General features: G+C 48.0%; 1 protein-coding gene across 1 annotated transcript; it reads left to right on the top strand.

Moving 5' to 3' along the window:
* Positions 1–1701: 1701 nt before the first annotated feature.
* Positions 1702–25881, top strand: PPRC1 (PPARG related coactivator 1). The gene is made up of 14 exons (XM_056849718.1): positions 1702–1818; positions 7209–7355; positions 9109–9261; positions 10859–10960; positions 12992–15842; positions 17404–17457; positions 18438–18498; positions 18714–18781; positions 19804–20656; positions 21583–21723; positions 22809–22875; positions 24299–24420; positions 24587–24738; positions 25504–25881. Exons 1-14 carry the CDS (start codon positions 1711–1713, stop codon positions 25605–25607), a joined length of 4983 nt encoding a protein of 1660 aa, XP_056705696.1. The 5' UTR covers positions 1702–1710; the 3' UTR covers positions 25608–25881.
* The last annotated feature ends 950 nt before the right edge of the window (positions 25882–26831 follow it).

Raw genomic sequence — 26831 nt, 5'->3', positions numbered from 1 at the left:
TCCATATATGTTTTAAATTGTTAGCTACATTGGTGGCTCCTATAAGACAGGAAAGGCAGGATACAACTCTTGAAAATAAAATAGTTACATCGGACCCTGGTAGAAAATATATTGCTGACAGTGCCATGCTGGAGTGTCGGGAACAGCAAGCAGGGCACAAACACAGAATTTTTGGCAGACTGCAGAGGCAGGAAATTTTCATTACGCCTCAACATCTGATACATTTTAAATAATCGGAGTTGCTGGTGGAAGTACCAGAATTCTAGGATGATAGACAAGCATACTTAGCAATTCCAGAAGAGCAGTTGTGTTAGTCTGTTTGAGCAAAAATAAACAGGAGTCAGAATTTTGAGATTACACAAAACACGACTGGTTTACTGAACTGCACAGAACATCTACTCCACAATACCATACTTTTGTTACATGTAAACTGTAGCCCTATGCACACTTACTGGGAGTAAGCAAGCTGCAACATATATAGTATCACTAAGGCATCTTCATACTAGCAATGGGGCATCGCATAATAGGTAACCAAGCAGCCGCAGCCAGACTAGGCAGGTTCTAGGAGCTTGGTTTGGTAAGCCTCACTCTCTTGCAGTTTATTACACGGGTCTCTGACTTGTTCCTTCTTGGCAGCGCTTCAGCCAAGCCTGAGTCACCTCGCAGCAGTGAAGACACGAAGCAGATCATGTGGGCGGAAACTTCCGGCCGCTAACCGCGGGAAAATAAAGCCACAAAGAGGTGGGGCTGAATGATGTCAACTCTTCTCGGAATGGGAGGGGGTTGCCCGGGATTAAGATGGACCTGTAGCGGTAGCCTGGTGCCCGGCTGCAAGATGTCTTCCTTCTGCACACATCTACTACAAAAATGAATCGGATTAATTATGGCGCTGTATGCATCATAAAATGCCTAATAATCTGAGTTGGGATTCTGAGGTTTGCTATACAGGGCTGTTTTCGCCTGCATGTTAAAGTATACACGAATATACAATTGCTAGTAAAAGTTAGCATTACTGATTAAATTTTATTTAGAAATGACTAAATGTTTTGTTTTATCAAGCCACTTTTCATAGCCCAACAGTGCAATCCTTAGAATAACCCTGACTGAACGCAGTGAGACATATTTCTGTGTAAACCTGCATAGCATTGCACTACCAGACTATAACCGAAGTTCCTGTTTGGGCCCCTCATGAACGAACTTGCAGATGAATTCTGACATTATACCTCGTCGCCAGTCGTACTTAAAAGCACCCAAACGATTTTTCTACTTAATTTAGTAAGCAAATATATAACACTGCGGCAGTATATAATCAGGGGGATCAGACAGCGCTCTGCCACCCCGGGCGAAAACGCACGGTCGCTTTAGCCTCTTTTATTCCCTGTTCCAGCCAGGATTCAGCCAGGATCGAACGCACGTTCTGCGAAACGCACGCGTTCGATCCTGGCTGAAACAGGGAATAAAGGATGCTAAAGCGACCGCGCGTTTTCGCACCCCGTGTTCACGCACACCCAAATGATTTATTTGTGCTGCGCACCGTTTTACTGCAGGGGAAACCACAAAGCCCACAACACATTCCAGCAGTGCTCCGCCCATCACGCTTCGCGCTAGAAAAAACATCACTTCCTCCGGGACTCGCCGCGTTGCTTGCTGGGAGGTGTAGTTCTACAGTGCCGGCCGGGATTCTGAAGCGATTGGCGAGGTGGTGCCAAGATGGCGGCGCTGTGGGGCGGCGGCGCGGGACATGCCGGGGCTGGAGGGACCCTCCCGTTGCGAGGCGGCGCGGCGCCCGCGGTGGGAAATGGCCTCCCCTCCACGCAGGTACCCGTCGGGTCTTCGGGAATGAGGCAGAGAGAGAGAGAGAGAGAGAGAGAGAGTCCAGCCGCTGGGCCGGCTGGCGCTGGGTGGACACGTGGATGCGGCGTGGCCGGCGCCGGGTGGTGGCGGTGGCCCACGCGGCCGGGAGAAGCAGGCTTCTGGCTGCCCTGGGACTCTCTGGCCGGTAGAAGGAGTAGGGGGCGTCAGAGACGGGCATGCACGGGCGTAGTTCAGAGGCCTAAGGGCACGAAGGGAAGCCCTCTCGCCGATGCGAGCCAAGCTGTGAGGCTTTTTTTGGGGGGGGATGGGGCAGTTGGCAATGGTAGATTGAACGCAGTAGGGTTTGGCGCTCACTGAGCGGCATAGTTGGAGTACTAGAGACAGAAAAGGACCAGAGTCCAGTAGCGCCTTAAAGACTAACAACAATATTTTCTGGTAGGGTATGAGCTTTCGTGAGCCACAGCTCACTTCTTCAGATACCCTACCAGAAAATATTCTTGTTAGTCTTTAAGGTGCTACTGGACTCTGGCCCTTTTCTGCTACTGCAGCCCGACTAACACGGCCACCCACTGTGAATATACTAGAGACAGAGTTAGAGGGTTGGGCTTGGGGTAGAGAGATATAGGGGACAGGGAGGCTGCAGTTCAGGATTTTGGGGGGTTCGGAGGTTTTTGATATCGGGGTGTTCAAGGCTTCAAGGAATGGAGATTCCGAAGGAGAGGTTTCCAGGCTTGGGCATTTATACGGAAGCAATGGGTTGGACAAAGATTCTTGGAATTAAGAAACTGACCACGCTCTGGATATTTTAATGGAGAATAAGAGCGCGTATTACTTCGCTGGGATGGTTGAATGTAGGCGAGGGAGGAGCTGTCTGGGTCCGCTCTCTTCCTTAATCCATATTAGTGGAAAAGGGCAAGAGTCCAGTAGCACCTTAAAGACTAACAAGAGTATTTTCTGGTTGGGAACCAGTGGGCTAGAGTGATTGGAGCAGACTCCGTAGTCTGTTCTCTCATGTAAAAGTGGGGCCTGATGCATTTGCCTGCCCCAGCTCCACCCTTGCTGTGCTTGTGCCCTCCCACCCGCTGATCCTGTTCAGCCCCATTCGATGGTGCTGTGTCTCAGCAGTTTCTGGCCTTTTGGGAGGAGGAGCCTTCTGTGTGTGTCTCCGTATGATTCAGTCCCACTTCTTTCCCCTGTGTTCTGAATCGGATTCTACCAGCGCTGCTGACCCCCCCTCCCTTTGATTTATGATAACTTGCAGCGAGGTGTTCCCTTCCAGCAAGCCGCTGAAAAGAAAAAACCATTTATGGGAGCCCAGAGTGTAGGCTCGTGTTGGGAATGATAAATAACAGTAATGTGCATCCTGGCTGCTTTGCAGTCTGTTCCCTAGAAAAGTCTGCCGGGACTCTAGGTGGAATTCTCCTCCATTTAGGCTCTGTCCAATCACACCGTGAGATAAATGTACCAAGCGTGCAGCTGCTTTAGACTGCACACCAGCCATGCAAAAAGAAACAACTTGTCTGATTCCTCTGCGCAAGGAGGGGTAAAGGCAAGGCAGCTAACAAAATGTGCATTGTTCAATTATCACTGTGCTGAAGCCTTGATTAATTTTGGTTGGGGAGGGGCGGGGAAGCCTGCTCATTTCATTACCATAACAATTAGTAGGTGAAGCTAACTTGCTAGAAGCAGTATGTTTACTTTGTCTTGTGTAACAAAGACCTTTCTGGCCAAAGAGTTGCAGAAAGGAAAGAGGATGGTGTGGAAATAGCCATGCTGAACTGAATATAGTGCAGGGAGGAAGAGCGAACCTCTAGAGGGAGCGAAATGAATTTCAGTGTCAAGAGTTTAGATTTCAAAACAGAAGTAGGCATTATTACTGGGGATCTGTGGACCACTAGCCCCAAGTGTTCCTTTGGAATGCTGTTACAGTCTCTTAAGGAACACCACTGAAATTTTACAACGGAGTCCAGTGGCAATTTATGAGAATAAAAGTAATGATAGTTTATGCTGGAATAAAATTTTCAAGTGTTTAAAGTGCCACTCGACTTTCATTTTATTTTGCTGCTACAGACTGACACAGCTCCCCACTTGAACTGTTAAGCGCCCTTGCCATGCTTTCCTTTGTAACTCTGCTCGCTTCCATCTTATTCCAAACTTAAAACCGTAGCTCTTTCCTTAACGCTCTACATTAGTTTATCCCAGTTTAAATGAAATACTGTATGTTTCAAGGATGTTACATTGGTGTACAGCTTGTGGACTGGACTTCGTTGTCCCTTGGAAGACAACAAAGCTGAAAATATCTGGATTGTCCACCATCAGAGACTGGGGGACATAAGGAAGTGACTCAGAGCTTGTGGGCCACCTCGAGCCGCTGCTTCTCTTAATTTGGTCATATGTTTATGGACAACCCAACTTTTGTTTTTATAGCATTTCTGGGATCAGGGGCTTGATGGCTAACCATACATAATCAGCCTTGCCATCTTTGGACATGGCATTTATGACTATATTTACAACCTTGGGAGCTAGCGGTATTGTCAGACCTTCATTGTACAGTCCTTATGCTAACTGATTATTCCTCTTGGAAAACTGGGCCTTCAGCCAATCTGCATGAACTGACCATCCCATATGATTGGTCTGACAAAGTGTCAGCTGTGCCTGTACTTTTTCCTTGCCTATCTGCTACCTAATTCCATGAAGGATTTATACTAGGGAGCTCATGCATACAAATCCTGTGCAATTCTACAGCACTCTACCTTTCTCTGCGTAGATGGCTGATTTTGACTCCAGGCCAGTGGAGGAGTACAAATGCTCTGTGATGTGTCTTCTTTCTGTGTACCCAGTTGGGTGTGTGTTTAGAGGAATGGTTTGTGACTGGTGGGTTCTAACCCTTCTTTTTCCTTCTGTTTTCTGGCTGATCAGCTTGTTGCTGGTCAAAAGGTGAGCACTGCTGTTTACCCACCCCTTGGTGGATTCCCCCCATTTGCTGTTTCTTGTATGATTGTGAGGCATTGGAGGGCTGGCAGGAGAGTGTTCTGGGACTGTGCTCTTGTTGCCATTCTAGTGGCTGTGCCCCCTGTGCCTTGCAAAAAGCTTATTCTGGGGCTTTCTATTCCCCTTGACCGCTTGCCTAGGAGTGGCCCTGGCCTTTAAATGGGGTTTCTTCTGCCAAGAGAGCTATGAAGGTAATTGGCCATGCTTCCAACCCTGTGCACCCTCCTGTCAAAATGGAATGTGTTTTCCCACCTCCTTCGTTTGCAGAACTCCCAGCACTTCAGCCCTCCCTATGGCAGAGGATGCTTTGCTTCCTGTTTTCCTTCCCTTGTGACCTGTATCTGGGCAGGGGCAGAATGGATTATGGAGGCATGCTAGTATTGACATGGACTAGCTTCCAGCTGTGCTAACACTTCCATGTGAAACATGGAGAAGCAGCATTGCAGCTTTGCTTTGGCTGCTGAGTTCGAAAAGATTTGCACCTTACTAGCTGGGAAATTGCTATGGAGAAATTGGGTGACTGTGGCCTAAAAAACCAAAAAAGGCTCTCAGGCCTTCACTGCCAACTCCTCATAATTAGAGCCTAGTCTTAACTGTCCAAAGCCCAGTAATTTTAGCACAACGCATCTAGGGAGGGAAGCTGTTAAACATGCTTTGGGTTAGGACTTGTTGCCTGACTACTTTCTAACCAGCTTGGCACATTCTTCCCCTCCCTGCAGCTGACTTGTTTATTCATCAGAGTCTAGCCCTGCTTTGCTGAAAGGTAGGAGTGAGGGTGGTGAAAGTCTGCGTCTGTTTCATGGAGTTGTGACATTGGCACAGAGAGGAACAAGGGTCCCTTAAGAATAGCAGTGTTGAAATGGACCAGAAGACCACCTAGTCTGGCACTGTGCTGTAAAACAAAGTCATGATTCCACTAGCTTTCCACAGATGGGGCACGTATGGTGGTCTGGACTATAGTTGAGAAAACAGTAACCCACATATGGAAGAACTGTACAGCATGCAGCTGGATGAAATCCAGGATTTTTGACAACGGGCTTTGGAGTAAAGCTGATGTAGAACCTTGATAGTTGCTTGAGTGCTTGGCAAGTGAAAGCCTGATTGATTTATAGCACTGACAAGCTGCAAGTGTTCTACACATCCTAACTCTCTTCACTGTTTCTGCAAATAGCAAATGTTGGCTGCATGAGCTTACCATAAGTAAGCGCAGGTTGCAGCAAGGCCCTTGTTGGGAAGAGGCAGTTTTTGTTGGAGGACTTGAATTCTTTGCAAGGCTTTAACTGTCCCTCAAAAAACTGTTGTGATAGTGATGTAAGAACTGAAAAAGGCATCCCCATGTCATTTGGGAATAACAGGAGAGGTCCTATGTAAACATGTAGAACAGGGGTTCTCAACAAGGGGGGAATTCCAGGGTTCCCAGGGGGGGAATTGGGTCCACTAGTCAGCAAATATGCATATTATTTGGAATGCACCTTTTGAGTTAGACTATCTTGGGAAGGGGGGAATTATATTCTGAACAATGTTGAAAGGGGGGAATGGAGCAAAAGAGGTTGAGAACCACTGATGTAGAAGAAGACTGTATGGGATGGGTTTAGGCTGCAATGTGATGATATTCCTAATATGTAATGGCACATAAATAGAATTGTTATTGTTGCTCATGGGATGCATTGAGGCCATCCTAATTCATGTGTTGCCCATCCATGGCAACTATCCTTTCTTATAACGTTATCCTTCAAGACCTTGTTTAGACCAAGACCATGAAATCTGATCTCTTGGATGAGGGAAGGCGTGCTTTTGCTAGTGGGCAGGCTCCCCATCTAAATGTGTTGGCTCAGCAGCCAAAGAGCATCTGCCAGGAGAGAATGGGTAGCTCCACCCAGTGATGATACACATTCACTTGCTGCTGATTCAGAGTCAGTTACCAGTGCCTAGGGAATACTGCCCAATTGTTAGTATATTGGAGCTGCTGTGTTGAAATGGAACGGAGATCCTTTCTGCCTCAAATGATTGTTTCTGTTGGGAACCAGTCTGAACAATATGGAAAAGTGGACCGCAGGTATCTTAAATAAATGATGAACAAGGCTCTCCAAGCTTAGCTTTTTAAAAATAGCCGTCTATAGGTAAGGTCTACTTGCAGTGGCTGTTCTTGTGCAACATCTGGAGTGTGTTCTCTCACACACCCTCCAGCCCTTGCTTGATGGCAAACAGTTGGCTACCTAGTCCGAGCTACTTTGGGGCTCCCATGGGATTTGGGAGGATAAAATGGTGGGAGGGGGCCTAGATTCCAAAAAGAGAATGCTGTTTGGATTTTTTTGTGTGCAGTGTTAAACCTGCTCATTGCCCCCTCAACTGTTTTCTATGCTGCTCTGATTTGCTGTTTTCTCCCCTCCCTCTATCCCTAGTATTTATTGGCAGAGAATTTACACTTGTCATTGGAGGCACTGGAGGCAGAAACCATCCTTGAAGCAGAAGAGCTCCTGGGAACAATGCAAGATTACTTAGACTCTTCTGTCATCTCCATCATTGAGGATTTCAGCGGCCTGACTGAGGTATCGAATGGTCTATGCTCAGAGAGGGATGCCTTGTGGATCCATTTATTGTTACGGGGAATGCTGGGGGTCTCCAATATTTAATGGGGGAATTAGCTTATTGGAGACTAATTTGAGCTCTAATAAGAGGCTTGATTATAAAGCGGATCTTTGACATATGTCTATGAAGGTTGAGCAAACCAGAGGAATAAACTGAACAGGAAACAATTTAAAACTAAAACAGGTTGGTTTTATTTAGGGAAATGAAAGGGGGTACAAAACACACACAAAAAGCAATAAAGCAGTGCAATCACACACAGAGTCCTATTAGGGATAGGATAATTGGAGTCTATATCTACCTTCTGAGGTCTTCAGCGAAAGAGGCGGCAGCAGAAACAGGATTACTCAGTGAGCCAGTGCTTTGCGATAAGGAAGCCGTGCTATGACACGGGGCAGTCGTTTGAGTAGCAAATGGCTACCTGGTGGCAATACCTATAGTAAAAATCTGCCTTGGGGCAGGGTGACTCACCAGACAGGTGGTCTTGGGGCACAAAGGTAAGTTTGCTTATCAAGTAGGGGGGGGTGTAGGGAGAAAGGATGGGTGCTAAGGTAATTAGAATGATCGGATTATTGATGGCTGGCAAGTATCGAGTGATTGCCGATATTAGGCAGCTGTCAGGAACCTGAGGGTGTGAAGGGGAAGAGGAGGATTTGGGAGATGGGATTAGCCTAGTCCCAGGCTATCCCAAGGAAGGAATTCAAGGTGTGACAGGGGAGCGCCATTGTCCTCTTGCTCAGGTCCTCAGGCAGATCTTGATAGGACAGCCACATTGATGGTTATGCAAATGTCCCAATGTCCTGTCCATTGTCTGGAAGGGAGCAGCTCTTCTGAGGGTGAGCTTAGGGTAGGGAAGCAGGCGAGTCCAGAGGTCAGTGCTTTCTTCCACTGCTGTGCAGCCACATCCAAGATGGAGTTCAGGTCACTTCCTTTTCAGGATGCATAGAGCTGCTTGCCATCTTCAGAGTCCTGCTGGCTCCTTACAGTTTGGTCCAGGACAGTGTCTGGGTCACTTCCATGCTTGGTCATTCTGCGATGTAGGCTCTGTGCATAGTTCCTTAGCTCTGCACGCTAGTCCATGTATTGTCAAAGAAGCCAGGTATGGGAGGCTAGGGTCACATTATGGGCACCTTGGCTTGGCACCCTGTTGCAGGCAGGGGCAGTGCTAAAAGCCAAGTGAAGAGTAGATATGAACCAACTTGCAATGGTATCACCTAGTGAAATTTCTAGGGTTCGTATTATAAAGTAGCCAGGATGAGATGTCTTGATTGATGCTTGCGCATGTGATATGAGGTGGGTTCTTTGTAAAGCATCAATTGATGGCTGGGGGTTAGAGAGGCCAAAGAGTAGCTTAAGATGTCAATTTTTATATCTGTCTCTGAATTATGTACTTGTATACCAGGGCTACTTGTTCGAGGGCTACTTGGATGGAGGGGGTTCTTACAGTTGTTCAGTCACCTTGGTCTGGTTGCTCTTAAATGGTTGACTGTAATCACATTTTGTTCCTTCATTTCAGAAGATCATTTGCCTGGTTTCTTTATGTCATTTTAAAATAATTAAATCTGTATTGGAAATAAACTCCATCGGCATAGCTGCATTTTGTTCCCTGGTTTGCCACTTGTGTGCTAAAACGAACTTAAACATCTAGGAATTTTGTGTATGAATTGAATGCCTCTACCAAATTGGATTTGCTTGTCTTGTCTTCTACTAAAACAGGCAAAAGGCCGTGCAGATGCGGACAATGAGCTTTCCTTGTTGACTGCAATCACGGAGATTCTGGATAGTACAGATGATGAGTCTCTGTCTCCATTTGACACTATTCCTGATTCTGAATTGTTGACATCACCCAAGGAGCCCGATAATTCTTCGGTATGATGTGTTTTCTGGCATTACATCAGAGCAGAAGGTTTTCTTGTGTTGGAGGGCTGTGGTTCCCTGCTAGAACCCATGCTTTGCATGCAAAAGGTTCTCAGTTCCTGACGTTAAAGGATCTCAGGTGCTGGGAAGGACCTTTCTCTGAGACCATGAGGAGTCTGTGCTAGTTAGAATCCATAGCACTGAGCTAGTTGACACAGTCATCTGACTTATGAAAATATAGGCTGTCTTATAACATGTTCCTTGCCTTTTCTAGAGCAGGCAATGCTGGGTCACCCCAGAAGCCAAGTCTACTTTATCACCTGTTTCTGGTGAGATTCATCCAAAGATGGTAGACAGATACTACCTGTTATTCCTGGATTCCATTATACCACAGCTAGGTGTGTCCCACCTGAATTGTGTACACTGCTGTGTGCTTTTTCCATGGAGAGCAGGTTTAGGTACAAGTACTGCCAATAACCCCTTGGCTGCGCATTGACGCTGTTCGGCATTTTTTAATTCATCGCATTGCTGTTGTCATGCTAGGCAGTGCGTGAGTAACAGCCTCCTGCTCTTAGCTAGAAATTTTCATTCTTTGTAGATGAGATCATTCCAGGACAGCGCTTAGCACCATTATTGCCATCAGGTCTGGAAATAACAGAGGCTCTTCTACTCACCTATGATCTCATCATTCCATCAGCATTTGACGAAGAGCCTCTAAATGGACACATTATTTTTTACACTGGGTAGCTATGTTAGTCTGTCTGTAGCAGTAGAAAGGAGCAAGAGTCCAGTAGCACCTCAAAGACTTAACAAAATTTCTGGCAGGGTATGTGGCTCACGAAAGCTCATACCCTGGCCAGAAATTTTGATAGTCTTTAAGGTGCTACTGGCCCTTTTCTTCTGCATTATTTTTTGTTATGTTTGGCATGACTGACACCATTTTCTCCTACCGAGAACAAAACTGCAACTTGGGTGGGGGTGGTGGAAGAGGATGTGTGAGCGTTCAGCAAATTCTGGCAAGGGTCCATTAAAACTGGCATTGATATGTAACATGTCAAGCGCTGTAGCATCTCCATACAACACCCTCTGGTGGGCATCTTCAGCAATTTACCAGTAATTTATGTTTTAAAATACTTTTTTATCCTGCTTTTCTCCCAGTTAATGGACATCAGAAGTGGCTTACGGTAGCTTATAAAATTTTAAACTGTATTTTATTGTATTTATTGACAGGGTTTTCAAATTGTTATTGTTGTATTTATTGTATTTTTTTTCTAAACTGAAAGGAATTTTATTAATTGTTAGCCACTCTGAGCCTCGCTTTGCAGTTGGGAGGGCAGGATGTAGATTGAAATAAATAAAGTAAAAACAAATACAACCACAAGGCACTGTAATACAAGTAAAAGGAAGCAGACCACAGCCACCTCCACCCATGAGCTGTCAATAGCATGTCAGAAAGGCTTGGCTTCGCAGAGCCTCTGAAACCTGTGCAAAGTTGGAGCCCTCCTCACCTCCTTGGGGATGCCTGTCCCACAGCACAGGAGGCAGCCACTGGAGAGTTATTGCAGAGGAATTCACTCCCTGTTTACAAACTGTTCTCTTCTCCTGGCAGTTTCAAAGGTTTCTCAGCTTGTCCAGGACCTCCCCTAAACAGGACTTTCGCTCCATAGAGGATTTCCAGGAGCCTAGAATTTGCACCATTCTGACTGAGAAGGTAAGAGATGTCGGGGCCTTGTGTATGAAACTCTGAGCACTATAATTCCCAAGAGTGGCCCATTTTTTCTGGCTTACGTTTCCCTGAAGTTCTCTTGCCCTTCATCAAGATGTATGGGGAGCTGGGTTGAAAAGGGCTATTAAGTGCAGGCTCATCTTCTACAGGACTACACAGATGGGAGAAGCTTCACTTGGTGAGCTTCTCCCTGCCACCTAGCTATTGAAAAGCACAGGTGCATCCTTGCGGTCAGACTCTGGCGCATTGCTAAAAGGGCCCATAGATTTCCAGCAATGGTCATTCTCTATGTTTCAGCCTTTGTAGGTTATTTGGTGGCATCTGTAGCTGTGTTTCAAACATCCTTTGCTAAGATGGCAAAAGAGGTCAGGAATGAGACAAATCTTTTTTCTACCCAATTCTCTTTACTCCGTTACAGACCTTCTGCCTTTTTTTCTGCTGCACAGCGTTCCGTTTTCTGGAAACAATCTATTTCAGAGAGTCTGAAATACCATGATTGGCTTCCAGTTAGCTTGTGTGAGAGAATGACCTGTGCCACTGCCATCCCACGATGTCAAAGTAACGCTGTGACCTCAAAATGTAATTCAGTTGATCTAGAAGTGTCGTGGCTTGCCAGCCATGAAGCACTATGCTTATTTATTATAACCTAGTTTGAGGGCTAATTTCACAGGGTGTGTTTTTTTCCTTTAAAAAAAGGTTTCCTTTCAGTGTGAATAAAGGTAACTTGAACAAGGGCTGTGGCTCAGTGGTAGAGCATCTGCTTGATATGCAGAAGATCCCAGGTTCAATCCCCAGCATCTCCATTTAAAGGGACTAGGCAGGGAGGTGATGTGAAAGACCTCTGCCTGAGACCCTGGAGAGCCGCTGCCAGTCTGAGTAGACTATACTGACTTTGATGGACCAAGGGTCTGATTCAGTATGAGGCAACTTCATGTGTTCAACTTTGCATCTGTGATGTGTTCTGGGGGAAAATTTGGAAGCTGCTGCAATGGCCATTTGTTTTCCTGTGGAAAATAATATCATACGCATATACCTAAATTTGAATGTGCCTGTTTGGTTAGGAAGAACTCCAGAATTGTTCTTTAAAATGCATAGTGTTAAAGATGGTTTGCTAATGTGCAAAATGGAAACATGCTGTTATCCCAGCTTCTTTACAAAAATCTAGCGTTCTTAAAACTATGTGAGTTTCATGGCATTGCTATAGGGTCGGAGCTTTTTATTGCAATCCATCCCTTATGAGAATTAAAAACTGAGCAGGGAAGGACCCTGTGAGGGTTCTCAACTTGCTAATAGCGGGGAGAGTTTAAAGTGTGGCTAATTTAGTATGCTGTGGGTACGTAGACAGAATTAGATCTGTTGGGTTTCCTTTCTCTATTTAGACTAAATAATATATTGGTTAGGGTGTTTGATGAGGACTGCAAAGGCCCGGGTTCAAATCTTTGGGCTACTCATACTGTCTCTCATCTCAACCTACCTCACAGAGATTTTTGTAAGGGTGAAAAAAATGGGAGGAGAAGAGTACTGTGTATGCTGGAAGAAAGGTGTGATGAGCTTATAGTAAATTTAACCAAGCTGTGTCTGTGGCTTCCTTTGGCCATTTGACCTGCCCCTGATGATTATTACAGTGTAAGCATCAAACCATCCTTTAAACAATAGTTGGTGACCGATAAAAGGGAACTTCTGTAGATGGACAGCAAAGATTTTGCTCTGCCCTTTAACAAAGACTTGCCAGGAGAGGTTCTAAGCTCCAGAGCGGCCAGATCAGATGGCCGTCCTGTTTGCTGAAGAGTCAGATTCCTTTGTTTGTTTAGTCTTTTGCCTCCCATGTGCTGTTTGCTGTGTCCACACCATTCGTGTGGAGGTTACCCTTTGTAATACTGTGTTTGGTGCAGTGTGACCTGACTGCAACTATGCCATAGCCGTGCCCTCCCCTCAAATACCCCGGTCACTTCAACAGCAGTAGAGTTTATTGCGTAACCTGTTTTCTCTCTCTCTCTCTGTTCCTCCTTCCTCCAGGTTGAAGCTTGTGCTACCAGCCTCCCCTTAGTGCTGACTCCAAATTGCCCCAAAGACAGAGCTGCTTCAAACAAAGCCAGTAGCAAAGGGCCCTGTGGGGAACGGAGGGTCTTTCGGCGCAGAGAGCGAGAGCCTCCTATACTGCAGTGTAGTGATGGGGAAGAAGAGGAGGAGGAGGAGATAACCGATTGTGGGCAGAGTTTTGTGGCAGATGTAAAAGAGATCCCTGCAGCAGCATCAACAAAGGGGGTGGAGACAGACCTCCCCCCGAGTGATGGCCCCTACATCATTTCGCCAGAGAGAATCTCCCTCAGTGAGCTAGTGAGGTCCATGCATTCTTACTGCCAGCCTGCCTTCGCTGTGTGCCTGAGTCCTAAGAGCCAGCCCCTTGCTGGGGAGCTGGTTGCTTGTCCAGTTGTCTCAGTAGTAGTGCCTGATGGTGGGGAGAGCATGGAGATCCCAGCGGCCCTTCAGAATGTGGACAGAGAACTCTCCCGCAGAACCAACAGCAGCAGCACATCTGGCCAGGCAGAAGAGGCAGGCCTCCCGGTCCCTTCCCTGGACAGTGTATCATCTACAGGCAACACCAAGACTGCAGGCCAGGAAAGAGATCTTGCCTTGGGCAGCCAGGCCGAGGGGGTAGGCCGGGTTGTCCTCCAAAGATGGGAAGATGCTCTCCTGAGGTCAGAGGAAGAAGCTTTGGGATCAGTGGACAATCACGCGAGCACATCTCAGCTTGGCCCAGGAGCACCAACAAACATAAAGCTTAGTGCCTCGGAGACAGACAAGAGAAGTGGTAATACCAGGAAGAACGGGAAGAAATGCAGCAAAGAGAAAAGGAGGCACAAGGAGACCAGGAACGGCAGGCCTCAAAAGCAGGTTGGTGCTAACCTAAGCAATGCTGAGAAGCAGGTGGAGAAAGCTGGGGGAAGAAGTCAGGCAAAGCCTTCCCCAGATCAAGCATCCCATGCAAAGGAGAAGCTGGGCACTGCAGAGGAGGAGGAATTGTTCAAACATGAGACACACATAGAGCCCCCAAACCTGCCAATGCCAGGATTGGAGAGTGCAGAGGCCTTGCCACGTACAGAGGAACGTCCGTCCGCCCAGCACCAGGGGGCTGCAGACACCTTGCCTACAAACCAGAGGGGTGTGCTGGAATCCAACCATGGGAACAAGACTGGCTCACCCACAGACGAGGTGGTTGGCCCAGATGCCTCCCCTTTGCTCCCTGGCAGTATTGAGGACATTGCAGGGCGGCCGCCCGTGACTCTTCTTGGCAGCAAGGAAGTCAGCTGCCCACCCAAGGAGGCTAAGCCCCGGCCTCTCAGCTTGAGTGAATACCGGCAGCGCAGGCGGCAGCGCCAGGCCACGAGTAGCGCCGCAGAGAAACAGAGTGCCAGCAAGTGGCCCAGCTTGCCTGAGCCCCCCAGAGAACTGGCTGCCCTTCCTTGCCTGGTGCCTCCACCACCCCCAAAGCTCCCGACTCCTGGGGCAAGAAGGGAGGCTAAGAAACCTGCCAGCCCGGCCTCTCCCCCTGTTGGCAAAGCGGCTGCCCCTCCCCTCTCTGTGCAAACCACAGCTGCACCGGTTCTTGCTCCTTGTTCCCAGAATGGCACTGGGAGCACCCCTCCTCTCCTAGCACCTGCTCTGGCTGTCCCTTCGCAGCCTAGCAAAGCAGGTCCCTTTCCCCCTGTTGGGGCTCAGGTGCCGCCGATGCTGCCCCCACCATACCTCCCACCCGTCCCTGGTGCTTTCCTACCAGCCCCTCCCAACTCTTGCATCTTGGGCACACCACCACCAGTGCCTCCCTGGGCTCCTTTTGCCCCTCTGCCAGCTGGCTACAAAAGCCTGCCACCTCCGTCTTTGGCCACCGAGGCTTGTCCCACCACCTTCCGTGCAGTTCCTCCGGTGCCCCCTCCTACATGGCCTCCCCCACCCATCCCCTTGCCGCCTTTTGGCCCAGGGCTTCCTTTCAGCTCCATGGAGTGGGCTGCAGGTCCACAGCCGCCTTACTGGCCTGGTATCCCAATGCCGCCTCCAATATTGCCAGTCCCTTACGGGGATCGAGGAGTCCTCATGCAGAGCCCCCCGGTTGGTGTCTTCCTGACACCACCCTTCTCCGAGGAGACCCCCGGCCGGCAGAGTGCAGCTCCAGTGCTGGAGTCCTCTCACTTCAGAATGCAAAACCTGACAGCCACCGAGAAGGCAGGCCGACCAGCCCAGCTACACAGGGTGGAACCCCCTTCTACAGCCAAAGTTGCTGCCAGAAGGATATCTGACCCGAGGCTGCAAGCACAGCCTTGTGCTGCTGAGTCTAAAGCAGAGGCGACTCCTGGAAAATCTTGGCCCTTGGGGAAACCGCTTGCCCCTGCACCAGTGGTTGAGCCTTCAGGAAAGCCAGCACCGTCTGTCAGGAACAGCTCTGTTCTGCAGTCCTCAGGGGAGCCCCGTTCTGTGCTTCCTTCCCAGCAAGTCAAGGACTCCACTGGCACACTGAAATCTTTAGAAGAGCCCTCCTTAGCCAAGCCCATGCAGAAGGCCTGTACTGTACCCGTTGCAGTTCAAAGTGCCGAAGGGGCTGCTCCTGCTGCCCAGTCTCGAGAGGAACCTCTTCCCCTTCCTGTTACTTTGGTGCCGGAAAAGTTAACAGTGCCCGCTTCAGTGGAGAAGAATGATAAGCAAGCTGCCCCAGTAGTTCCCAGCTCGCCTGTAACAGCAGTGACCCAGAAGGCGCAGGAAACTGGCCTGCTTTCCAAGATGCCCACCCATGCGTGGAAGCTACAGCCTCTCATCAGCACCGGGCAGCACAGCCGCCATAAGGATATCATTCAGGCCTTTATCACTGAGATAGGTGAGTGCTTATGCTGCTGGTGATTACCTGGCGTGTCTGGTTCCCATGATCTAAGAAGGCTGGCACAGAGAAGTGGGAGTTAACCTTGGTGGAGTAAGACTGGCATTTATTCCATCTCTGTTCACATTCTGTGTTGGACATAGCACTGCCAGTATCTTAATGCTGGTGTGTATGGTAGGCAGCCCCTGCTCGTGCAGCACTCAGTCTAGATGGGGTGCATTTCTTCTGAAACATTAGGGTGACCTTTTTCTATCCAGTCTTGTGTAAATGTACAGCACATTTGCCTCAAATGTCACATGCATTGAAGAGGGCCATAGCTTTTCTTCAATCCGATCCTAGTTGCCCGCAGGATTAGCCCCGAGAAAGAGGTGTGTGTTTGTGTGTGTGAGAGAGATAGTGTCCTATTGTTAACAGCCTTGCTCAGGTCTTGCAAACTGAGGGCCATGTTTTCCTTGATTGAGTCAATCCATCTCATGCTTGGTCTTCCTCTTTTCCTGCTGCCTTCAACTTTTCCCAGCATTATTGTCTCTTCCAGTGAGCCCAGTGACTAAAGTATAGTAGCTTCAGTTTAGTCGTTTTAGTTTCTAGGGAGAGTTCAGGCTTGACTTGATCTAGAACCCACTGACTTGTCTTTTTGGCGGCCCATGATATCTGTAAAACCCTGCTCCAACACCCCATTTCAAATGAGTCAACTTTCTTCCTGTAATCTTTGTTCATTGTCCAATTTTCACACCCATACACAGTACTAGGGAATATTACTCCATCCCCCAAATCTCCAGGTATTTCCCCACCCAGAGCTGGCAACCCTAGTTACTGAAGTTAAGCAGCAGCAATAATTTTGTGGCTGGCTCTGTCTCCTGTGGTAGCCATTTTGTTGCTGCATCCACCATGCCATGTCAGAATTCCAAATGTGCCCGCAGGCTCAAAAAGATTAGAGAGCCCTGGTATAGATTGTAATTTAACACTGTGATGTTTTGGTACTTCAGCTTGATTCTAATTTTCGATAGTAGCAATTCATGGTCAGTACCACCATCAGCTCCTGGTCTGTTTTTAGTAGAGAGGATACAGTTTCTCCATCTTCTGCTTCCAATTATGTAATCTATTTCATTTCTATACTGTATTGGTCATTTGTTGATGTCCACTTATAGTGGTGTTTATTTGGTTACCTGAAACGTGTTCTCAATGAACAAGTTGTTGTCTTCACAGAATTATATGTGTAGCTCACCTGCTTCATTTCATGCTTCTTGCCCAAATATTTGATTCTACTTCATTTCCAACTTTTCGGTTATAGTCACCTATGATTATCAGCACCTCTTGTTTAGGTGTGAGATCAATTTCTTACTTGGACACTTGCATAAAAGCTTTCAATTTCTTCCAGGGCCAGAGGATAATTCATTGTAGTCCCTGGTCTTCATGACCATGCCCTGGCCTGGTGTAGCTTAAGGGAGAGATGTCTCTCTGTCCCGATGCTTGTGCATAATTAGTAGTACAGCTTATTGCAAATGAACAAAGGCCTTTACAGATTGTGCATAATTGAGCCATTATTCTTTTTCTCCCCCAGGAATCGAGGCCTCTGACCTGTCCAGCCTATTAGAGCAATTTGAAAAAATGGAAGGTGAGGAGCTAAATAGGGAAAGGGGTTGAGTACTCCGACCTGTGCTGCCTTGATACTTCCTCCAGTTTCCTTGCCTAGAGTTCCCAAGGGGGCAGTAGAGTAACTCCCACTCTCTAAACACGTTTGCATGCTTCATCTAGTGTAGAAAAGGCAGTGGCTTTGCTTTTAGTTTCCATTTGGTTCCCCCCCCCATTCCAGGATTCCATGGAAAAGTGAATGAGATAAACAAGCCCCTCTTAAGATACAGTCAGGTATAAAGGTGTGCTCACTGGCTTGAGTTCATGAAAAACATTCCTGGACTTCGCACAAAAAGTGCAGTCAGCAAATTGGTAGATCTTTGCTCAGCATGCATATTAATATAGTTGGCTACTAGAGTTTCATAGCAATAGGAGTCCTTTAGCTGCATCAGAAAGTCAGAAAAAGCAAGTAGGAAGTCTGTGTCCAGACCAGTGGCTTGAAGCCAGGGCAAGAGATAGAGAGCTGTAGGCAGGAAACAAAAGCCACCTGTCCGTCACGACCGCCCTATCTAATGCCCCTTTGAATGCTGGGGGGTGGGCTGTGGCTGTGTGGGTAGAACATCTGCTTTGCATGCAGAAGGGGCCCGGGGCAATCCCCAGCATCTCCAGTTAAAAGTATCAGGCAGTAGTTGATATGAATGACCTCTGCCTGAGACCCTGGAGAGCTGCTGCCAATTATTACTGTCCTTGATGGAGCAGTTGTATGACTCGGTACAATTCAGCTTCATGTCTTCATTCATGTATGTGTTAATCCAATTTCAGAATTCTGCTGCTTTTTAAAGTTGGGTCTAGAGTTGACATTTACTTTAGACAATCAAAACTTGGGTTGAATCCTGTGCCGCAAGCTGGGTTATCACATAGCCTAAATAATGCTATAATGCCCAGGAGGTCGTGCACTGTCCTGGCACCTCCAATACCTGTTCTGCTCATGACTACTGACACATCTGGCTTTTATCTCCTCAGCCAAAGAGGGAGCTTCTGATGTGGCGAAGCCCAACGGAAATATTTCTGCAGGGAACAGTGGGTGAGTATCTGGCCAGGTCTGAGGCCTATCTCCCTTCCGTATTTAGGGTGGCCCATGGATAGCACTGCCTTTGTCGAGGTAAGTGACACATGGAGCGCATAGGCATTGCTCGCCAGATCGAATTTATCTGCTGCCTCTTAAAAGCTGCAGTGGTTCCCTGGGTACTTCTGTCCTTATGAGCCATTGATAACAAAGCCCATTTGTCCCCCTTTCAGCTCTGAGGTGCAGCAGGAAAAGAAGATGGTGGATTGGCTTCAGGCTCCAGAGCTCACCAACGTTGCAGGTGGGGGTTCTAGAATCAAGCTACTTGAGCGTCTCCAGGCGGTAGAATCATAGAGTTGGAAGGGACCACCAGGGCCATCAAGTCCAACCCCCTGCACAGTGCAGGAAATTCACAACTATCTCCCCCCCCTCCACACCCCTAGTGACCAGAAGATGGCCAAGATGCCCTCCCTCTCATCAGCTGCCTAAGGTCACAGAATCAGCATTGCTGACAGATGGCCATCTAGCCTCTTCTTAAAAACCTCCAGGGAAGGAGAGCTTACCACCTCCCGAGGAAGCCTGTTCCACTGAGGAACCGCTCTCACTGTTAGAAAATTCTTCCTAATGTCTAGACGGAAACTCTTTTAATTTAATTTCAACCCATTGGTTCTGGTCCGACCTTCTTGAACAACAGAAAACAACTCGGCACCCTCCTCTATATGACAGCCCTTCAAGTACTTGAACATGGTTATCATAACCCCTCTCAGTCTTCTCTTCAGGCTAAACATACCCAGCTCCTTCAACCTTTCCTCATAGAACTTGGTCTCCAGACCCCTCACCATCTTCATTGCCCTTCTCTGGACACGTTCCAGCTTGTCTACATCTTTCTTAAATTGTGGTGCCCAAAACTAAACACAGTACTCTAGTTGAGGTCTAACCAGATCAGAGTAAAGCGATACCATCACTTCGCGTGATCTGGACACTATACTTCTGTTGATGCAGCAGTCCTGCACTAGTTAATGGGCGTGGGGGTGGGGGTTGACAGTCAGATAGGTGTGTGTACTCATGCGGTCACCTTGCACCTTTTGCATGACCTATTGTGCCTTTGTTGAGAACGAAGAGACCTACCTTCAGTCGTCCCTACGGAGAGCTTGCACTGTTACAGCAAGTGAGGTGTGAATGGTCCTTCCTCAGGAAAGGAGACATCCTCATGGATTTGGGAGTGTGTTTTGCCAGCCTTCTCTAGAAAAGAATGCTGTGCTTGCCCTCTTCAGCTCCTGGCTGTTTCTCCATGTCCTGATGACTCTCTTTGTCTCTCTACAGGCCTAACCCCTCCAGCCACTCCACCCCACCAGCTGTGGAAGCCTCTAGCAGCCGTCTCGCTCCTGAGCAAAGCCGGCTCCCCCAAGGGTGCCAGGCTTGCAAAATCCCTAAGCAGGCCTCACAGAAAAGCCCCAGCCCCACTTCACGTGGGCTCCGGTGAGCACGACTACTGTCAGCTCAGGGCTGCCCCACCAAGGGGGGGCTCCCGATGGAATGTCAAACACAACACGGATATCACTATCAAGACCATCAAGGCCTTGAGGAAACAAGAGCTGGACCAGTCTGCTATGAACCAGCCCTTGGCTGCTGCTGCTGCCGCCAGAATGAACCCTGTAGGCACGGTCGGCCTGGTTGCTGCCTGCCAGAATCCCAAAGAGGCTGTCGGCCCGGTTGGTGCTTGTCAGGACCAGACCCAAGTCATTAGCCACTCTGCAGCCAGCTCAAGCCCGGGCAGATCAGGGTCTCCGCTGTCAGAGAGCACGCTTACAAGGCTGCACACAGATCCGCTGGACCACCGGACTAGTACACCCAGGTCCCTGACTAGGGGCGGCGAAGGGCCATGTTCTGTACTGCTGTCCCCAGCTGCGTCCCCACGCCAGGATGCAGAAGAACCAGCATTGCAACAACCTCAGGACATTCAGCAGAAGCGCCTGGCTTCCAAACACTCCCTGCGATGCTACCGGAGCAGGCAGAAGTCAACCAGCCCCCAAAAAAGGAGCTGGAGAGGCCGCCGAAACCGTGCCAGCCAGTCCTTCAGTTCCAGCTCTGATGGTGACAGTGACAGCTCCTCCTCCTCTTCCTCATCAAGGTCATGCTCCCGGTCTCAGTCTCCCCCATCAAAACGCTGGCGAAGGTGTGTGACTAGAGACTCTCTTCCCACTGGCAAAATGTGCAGCTAACAGATTGGGGTGGACTTTTGGGCTTTTGGATGAGGTTCAGCTGTGCTCTCATGGCTGGACGTTGGCAGGTGGGCGTAGAGTGCCTGGTACACTTTATATTGGCTGGTCCTGTCTTGTGGTCTCTGTTCTCAATTCTACGTAAAGCAAGCCCTCTGCACCCTTGGCAGATCTACTGGTCTTTTTGGTGATGGCTGGTCCTCTTTGCCAAAACTAGTCACTTCTAGGATCTCTCACTAAGTAGACCTGATTGTGCTGGTCTGCTCCCACCTAGAGCAGCCACTAGGCTGGATTTTTAAAAATCTGCTTCCTGTGTTTTCAGGAGTCGTTTGTACTATTCTGTTGGTTATACATCTACTGCCCCATTCATCCCTGGGTGTGTTTCTGAATGTTAGCTTAGGGCTGTTCCTGCTCTGTACGCTTGAGGTTACAGGTGGACTCGGGTTTCCAATATCAGGTTTGCCAAGTCTCTTTAGCTTGTACTATATTAGGCCTTTGCTTTTATTTCTGGGGTAGGGTTAAGTATGGATGTGCAAAACTTGGTAATTTGTTTAGCTGTAATCCTTCAAGTTGTTTCTTGTGGGGAGTCTGTCTGCAGGCCTCTTCAGTACATGTCACGTTGAATGTTTCAGTGAGACGCTTTTGGATAAATCTCAGCTTTTGGTCACTGCAGGCAGGCATCCCCCCAAAGATTTTGACTACATGTCAGGCTTGGGAGCCGCCTTTGTGACATCACGCCTGGGTCCAACCACATGGAGTTGTTGCAGGAATCTGACTTCTCAGAAATCAGCTCTGTGTGTATTTGCATACACATCTGTGGATAGGTAGACTCACATGCAGATAACCATCTCCTTAGACAAAGATGTTTTTGTCTCCTCCTTAGACACCATTCAAGAAGCTCCCGCTCTTCCAGTGCATGGAGCCAGTCAAGGAGCCGGTCCCGGTCATCTTCATGTTCCTCCTATTTATCAAGGTCACCTTTGCGCTCTCCGTCTCAGCACAGGAGGAGCAGCTGCAGGAAAAGGTGAGGCGGTCTAGCAATGCTCTGTCCCTCACTGCGTGGCCCTTGTGCCAATATATTCCCCATATCCAGGACAGCTTTCAAAATCTTGGTGGAACATTCATGCCCCTGCAGTATTCTGTGCCCTGATATCTATTTAAATTATGGCAATTAACTCTGCTTCCAGTGTTATGTAGGTGCAAATTAACAAAAGGGAAGAAAGAATCTGGTCCGCCTTATGCGGACGGTCACCCAGCCTTCCTTTTTAGATGCCTACAAAGCAAATGTGTCATGACTGGTTCTCTGCAATGGAGTTCCAGAAAACTACATGTATAGTTTGGGTCCTCTTACCTTCTTGTTTTTGTTTTTTACAATAGTTTGCAGGTCTCAGAATAAACCACTGCCCTTTTCTGCCCAATGTGATGTCCCTGTTGTACCATACAATCCTGCCTAGTTTAAAATGTTCTCATCCACCAGTTTGGCCTTCTCCTTTCTTACTGTAACCGATGGCCTGTCCCCACAGAAAGCTGATCTCTTTTTAAAAAATCGTTACATGCTATGCTTGCATCCTGCCCTTCCTCTGAGAATCTCAGAATGGTTCATTCAGCATCACAACAACTGTGTTTGATGTAGGAAGGGCTGAGAAGCAACAGCTTTCCCTTGTCACTTGCTGAGCTTCATAGCTGGGTTTGGACTTGGTTTCCTTTGCCAGGCTCAATGTTCTAGCCTGACCACAGCACATTGGCTGCTGCCTGATGAAGGCAAGCTAAGCATCGAGCAGCTTTTTGTTTCTGTGTTTGTGCTGCCAGTCCAAGGCTGTGAGTTCACCACAGCTATGCTTGCACTTCCCTTTCTCTGTGAATTCTCACTTCTTTGTCCTACCAAACCCAGTTCCCAGAAGTGTGCATTGCTTTGGGCGATGTTTGCAATCTGGAGTATTTTATCCCTGACAGAGGGCTAGATGGGCTCCTGCACCCCTCCTCCTTGAGTACCATTTCATATTTTTCCCCACAAGGTTGTTGAGATAACAATGTGCTCATTAAAAACAACATATACAAGCAAGCCCAATCCTAATTTCCTGTGTTCTGATGCCTTTTGCAAAATATTAGATATGACTCCAGCAGTTCCCGGGATCGTTGCCAAAGGCAGAAAACCAGATACAAAGAACGTGCAATAGTGAGTATTTTTGAGCAGAGTGGAATGATGGGAGTATGGAGCAGGTCCACTGGGCTTGCCTTTGTCTTGGCCACTTCAGGTTGAGTTGGTGGCCTCCTTCCTCTGGACCTGAGGCTCTTAGGCTGTTTATCCAGAAACCCGCCCCAAAAGGGAGACATCAGCTTCCTTAGTTGGTTAAGCTTTCTGTAGGGTCATGTGTGCGCTTGTACGAATCACAGGGACTGTGGCTCAGTGGTAGAGCATCTGCTTGGCATGCAGAAGGTCCCAGGTTCAATTCCCCGGCATCTCCAGTTAAAGGGATTAGGCAAGTAGGTGATGTGAAAGACCCCTGCCTGAGACCCTGGAGAGCCGCTGCCGGTCTGAGTAGACAATACTGACTTTGATGGACTAAAGGCCTGATTTAATTTAAGGCAGCTTCATGTGTTCATAGTTCTGCGAGAGTGCAGAACATAATAATGGCCTTTATGCAGAACATAATAATGATCTCAACTTCTTAGGGATTTTTTTAAAAAGTAAGTTTCTAACTCTTATGGCTGCAAAGAATCGTGACTGTAAGGAGTATCTTCTTGAAATCCAGAAAAATGACTGAATCAAATTTAATAACAAAAACCAAAATTATGCTAAAAAGAGATTATGTAGATTTGCAAAATGTGTACAGATCGCAGAATATTAGATTCCTTGGCATGGAATTTGGATTGTCTGGGGGCAATTAAAAGCAAAACCTGAGGTGTAGACTTGCAGCTGACCTTGTCTGTCTGCTCACACCCATCCTTTTAATTCACAGTGGGTAGCCGTGTTAGTCTGTCTGCAGTAGTAGAAAAGGGCAAGAGTATCTGAAGAAGTGAGCTGTGGCTCACGAAAGCTCATACCCTACCAGAAAATATTTTTGTTAGTCTTTAAGGTGCTACTGGACTCTTGCCCTTTTCTACTCCATCCTTTTAAGTTAGGGAGGGAATACACTCCTGCTCGAGTTTTATTTTGTTCTTTCCCTCAAAGAACACCCGGCATCATCACAGTCCGTTGTAGCAGCAAGCATCCTTCCAGGTCAAGACGTGGCTATTTAGGGTTGCACTTCCATGGACAAAAGTGATGGGTGCTCCTGCAGCAGTTTCACAGGGGCGTATGCCTGCCTTCTGTTCGATGTATCCGTCAGTAACCGAGCACCTTCAGTAAAGTCATGCAAGGCTAACTCAGAATCCCCCTGGGCTCTGTTCTTTAGAGAAGCAGCACCTCTGTGTGGTATGTGCAAAGGCACCCTGGAAAGGATTAGGACAGATAATTCTCAAGTAACTGTCACGTCAGCAGTCAGGAAGCCTTTGTACTTCTTTAAAAAGGAGTCTGTTCTGAAAGTTTTTGTGGGGAAGTGTTGGCAGGAGGAAGAAGGCTGCATCGTAAATCTGTGGCTAACCCCCCCCCCCCACAGGAGGAACGCCGTGTTGTCTTCATTGGGAAGATCCCTAGCAAGATGACCCGCTCAGAACTTCAGCACCGTTTCTCTGTGTTTGGAAACATTGAGGACTGCACACTGCACTTCCGAGAGCAGGGGTAAGAGAGGTGGCGCCCCAAAGAGGGATGGATCCATATCTTCCCTAGCATCATTGGTCTGATAGGACCAAAGTGGGATTTGAAGCATGTGACCCATTCTCCACCCACCCACCCCCGGTGCATGTTCTGGATGTGTAGCTTATTGCTTTTTCCTCCTGACCGGCAGGGATAACTATGGTTTTGTGACATACCGCTATGCTGAGGAGGCCTTTTCTGCCATAGAGGGTGGACATGCACTGCATCGCCCTGATGAACAGCCCTTTGACTTGTGCTTCGGAGGGCGTCGGCAATTCTGCAAAAGGAACTATGTTGACTTGGGTGAGTCTGTGGGGACATTGGCTGTGAGCACGGGTAAACAGAGTTAATCCTGAATCTTCTTTGAGGCTTTGTAACCGTGAGGAGCGATCCAAACCACTCGTATCTTCGGTGCAGGAGGGTAGTGTTCTACTTCTGCATACCTGCAGAGCTCATGAATTGTCAGTTTAACTAGCCCTGCGGTGCACATGGTAGTGACTTTAGTACAGAAAGTGGGAAGTTTGACTTCAGTAATTCAAACAATGAAGCTGTCAGTTGGGATTCTATTACATGGTCTTGGCCTGCAGTATGGCAGGGTGTGTGTGAGAGAGAGGTTACACACAAATGGATCATGTTTTCCATTGGGCAATGGTGGGCTTGGGGAAGCTTAGCTAGCCTTTCCATTTCAGGGTTATGCCCGGTTTCTCTAGTCCAGTGAAATTAGTGGCTCAGAAGCTACATGTGGTGCTATGCCCCCTGCAGCTCTTCTGAGCACTGTTCCCCAATGTGGCACCTGCCCCATGTTTCAGTAAAGTGGGTAAGGCCGTTACCCAGGGGGGCTTGTGTTTGGCAGGTGATTCCCACCTTGAAAGAGCCACCATCAGGTGAATGGGTAAGCTGTGAGCGGCCCTGACGTACCTGCCTCACGCCAGGGAGGGAAGTAAATGTGGCGCTTGTGGTTGTTGGCAACTGCAGGTACAGCTCTCTGTGAGGCCACAGAGTTAGTGCCACTGCTCTCATCCTACCTGACTGACTGGTGAATGCCTTTTTTTCTGTTTTTGTTTCCAGACTCGAACATAGAAGACTTTGAGCCTGCCCCTGCGAAGAGCAAGTTTGACTCCCTTGACTTTGACACCTTACTGAAGCAGGCTCAGCGAAGTCTGCGGAGGTAACGCTGGCTCTCCCGGGCTCAGTGTGCCCGGTAGGCATCTGCCTACACCAGCCTTACCTCAGACGGACTGCAGGGGCAGGCGCCCCTCCAGGCCTAGCTGCTATGTCCAGCGTGGTTTTGTAATGAAATGCAAAAAAAACCCACAAACAATTTTTATCTTGATTTGTTTTTCTAGGGACTATTTAAGGGGAAGGACATTTTCTCTTTAATAATGGGGGATGGAATGACAACACCCAACCACCTTCTTCCCACTTAATCACTATGCAGACAATAAACGTCCACCATGGAAATGCCAGATCTGCTGTTTGTTTATCTGTCATAGGAGGGGGTGGAAGATCAAAGGTATGAAGAACTATATGGCTCCTGACAGGTGCAAACTTGACACACCTGGCAGAGGGCTGTAGGGATCCATCTTGGGTGGCTCCAAGCCATGACCTGTTGCATTCTGAGAAGTCAGGGTAATTGTAGGGCTGCAATTTTGTCTCAGTGAGAGGAGGGTCACTTGCTCACTGGTTGCTCCTAGTTCACTAGAGCAGCACCAGGGAGTATGGAGAAAGCAGCCTAAGTTTGGCTCTGAATGGCCAGAAAGTGCCTGTAGGAGAGACTCTAAGCCAAGAAGATTCCCATCACTACAGGCCTTGGGTGTTCTGCTTCATTCTGTTCAATTCACACCCTTCTCTGCTTAGTCTGTGTGAGCTGTGTCTATATACTTCTCCAGCTCCAAATGTAGTCTGTTTTTCTAAGTTAAAATGTTGGCTGAAAAGGAAAATGTATGTGTGACATCAATCGTTTTGTGTCAGCTGGTTCGGAGAAGCCCAGTTCAGCCACTTGTATACATTCTGTGTATTTGCATAATTTATTGTGGTTTTGCTAGCCATAGTGAGGTACAATGAACCATTCCAGGCACTGAAGACCTGCCCCTGACTACTGAAAAACTTTTTCAGCGACTGCTGTGGCACCTCCGACTACAATAGTTGTCGCACTGTCCTTTCAAGCATATTTTTGCACCAGAGAGGCAGAAACCTTGCTCAGGGTGTGTATGCATATGTAAAAACCAAAAAACCTGATTCTCTCAAAGCTGGATTTTTGTGCTCATCCCAACGTTCTGAGAATTTTCTTCATTCTTTCAAGCTATGCAGTTTTGCCCCTTGCGCCCATTCTCCACACACCAAAACAGGCCGGTGCTTTGCATGCTGTGATGTCTGTCCACTGATCAAAGTGGCAG

Source organism: Euleptes europaea, chromosome 5 (assembly GCF_029931775.1).
Source record: "Euleptes europaea isolate rEulEur1 chromosome 5, rEulEur1.hap1, whole genome shotgun sequence".
In the NCBI taxonomy this organism is placed as follows: domain Eukaryota; kingdom Metazoa; phylum Chordata; class Lepidosauria; order Squamata; family Sphaerodactylidae; genus Euleptes; species Euleptes europaea.
Note: the sequence above shows the minus strand (reverse complement) of the source record. Positions and strands in the feature narration are given on the sequence as shown.

Excerpts from the sequence above, each read along its gene's own strand:
- PPRC1 (XM_056849718.1), top strand. The coding sequence starts at position 1,711 with ATGGCGGCGCTGTGGGGCGGCGGCGCGGGACATGCCGGGGCTGGAGGG. Across the intron at positions 18,782-19,803 it reads AGAGCTCACCAACGTTGCAG|GCCTAACCCCTCCAGCCACT; the intron begins GTGGGGGTTCTA and ends GTCTCTCTACAG. Across the intron at positions 24,421-24,586 it reads CTGCACTTCCGAGAGCAGGG|GGATAACTATGGTTTTGTGA; the intron begins GTAAGAGAGGTG and ends CCTGACCGGCAG.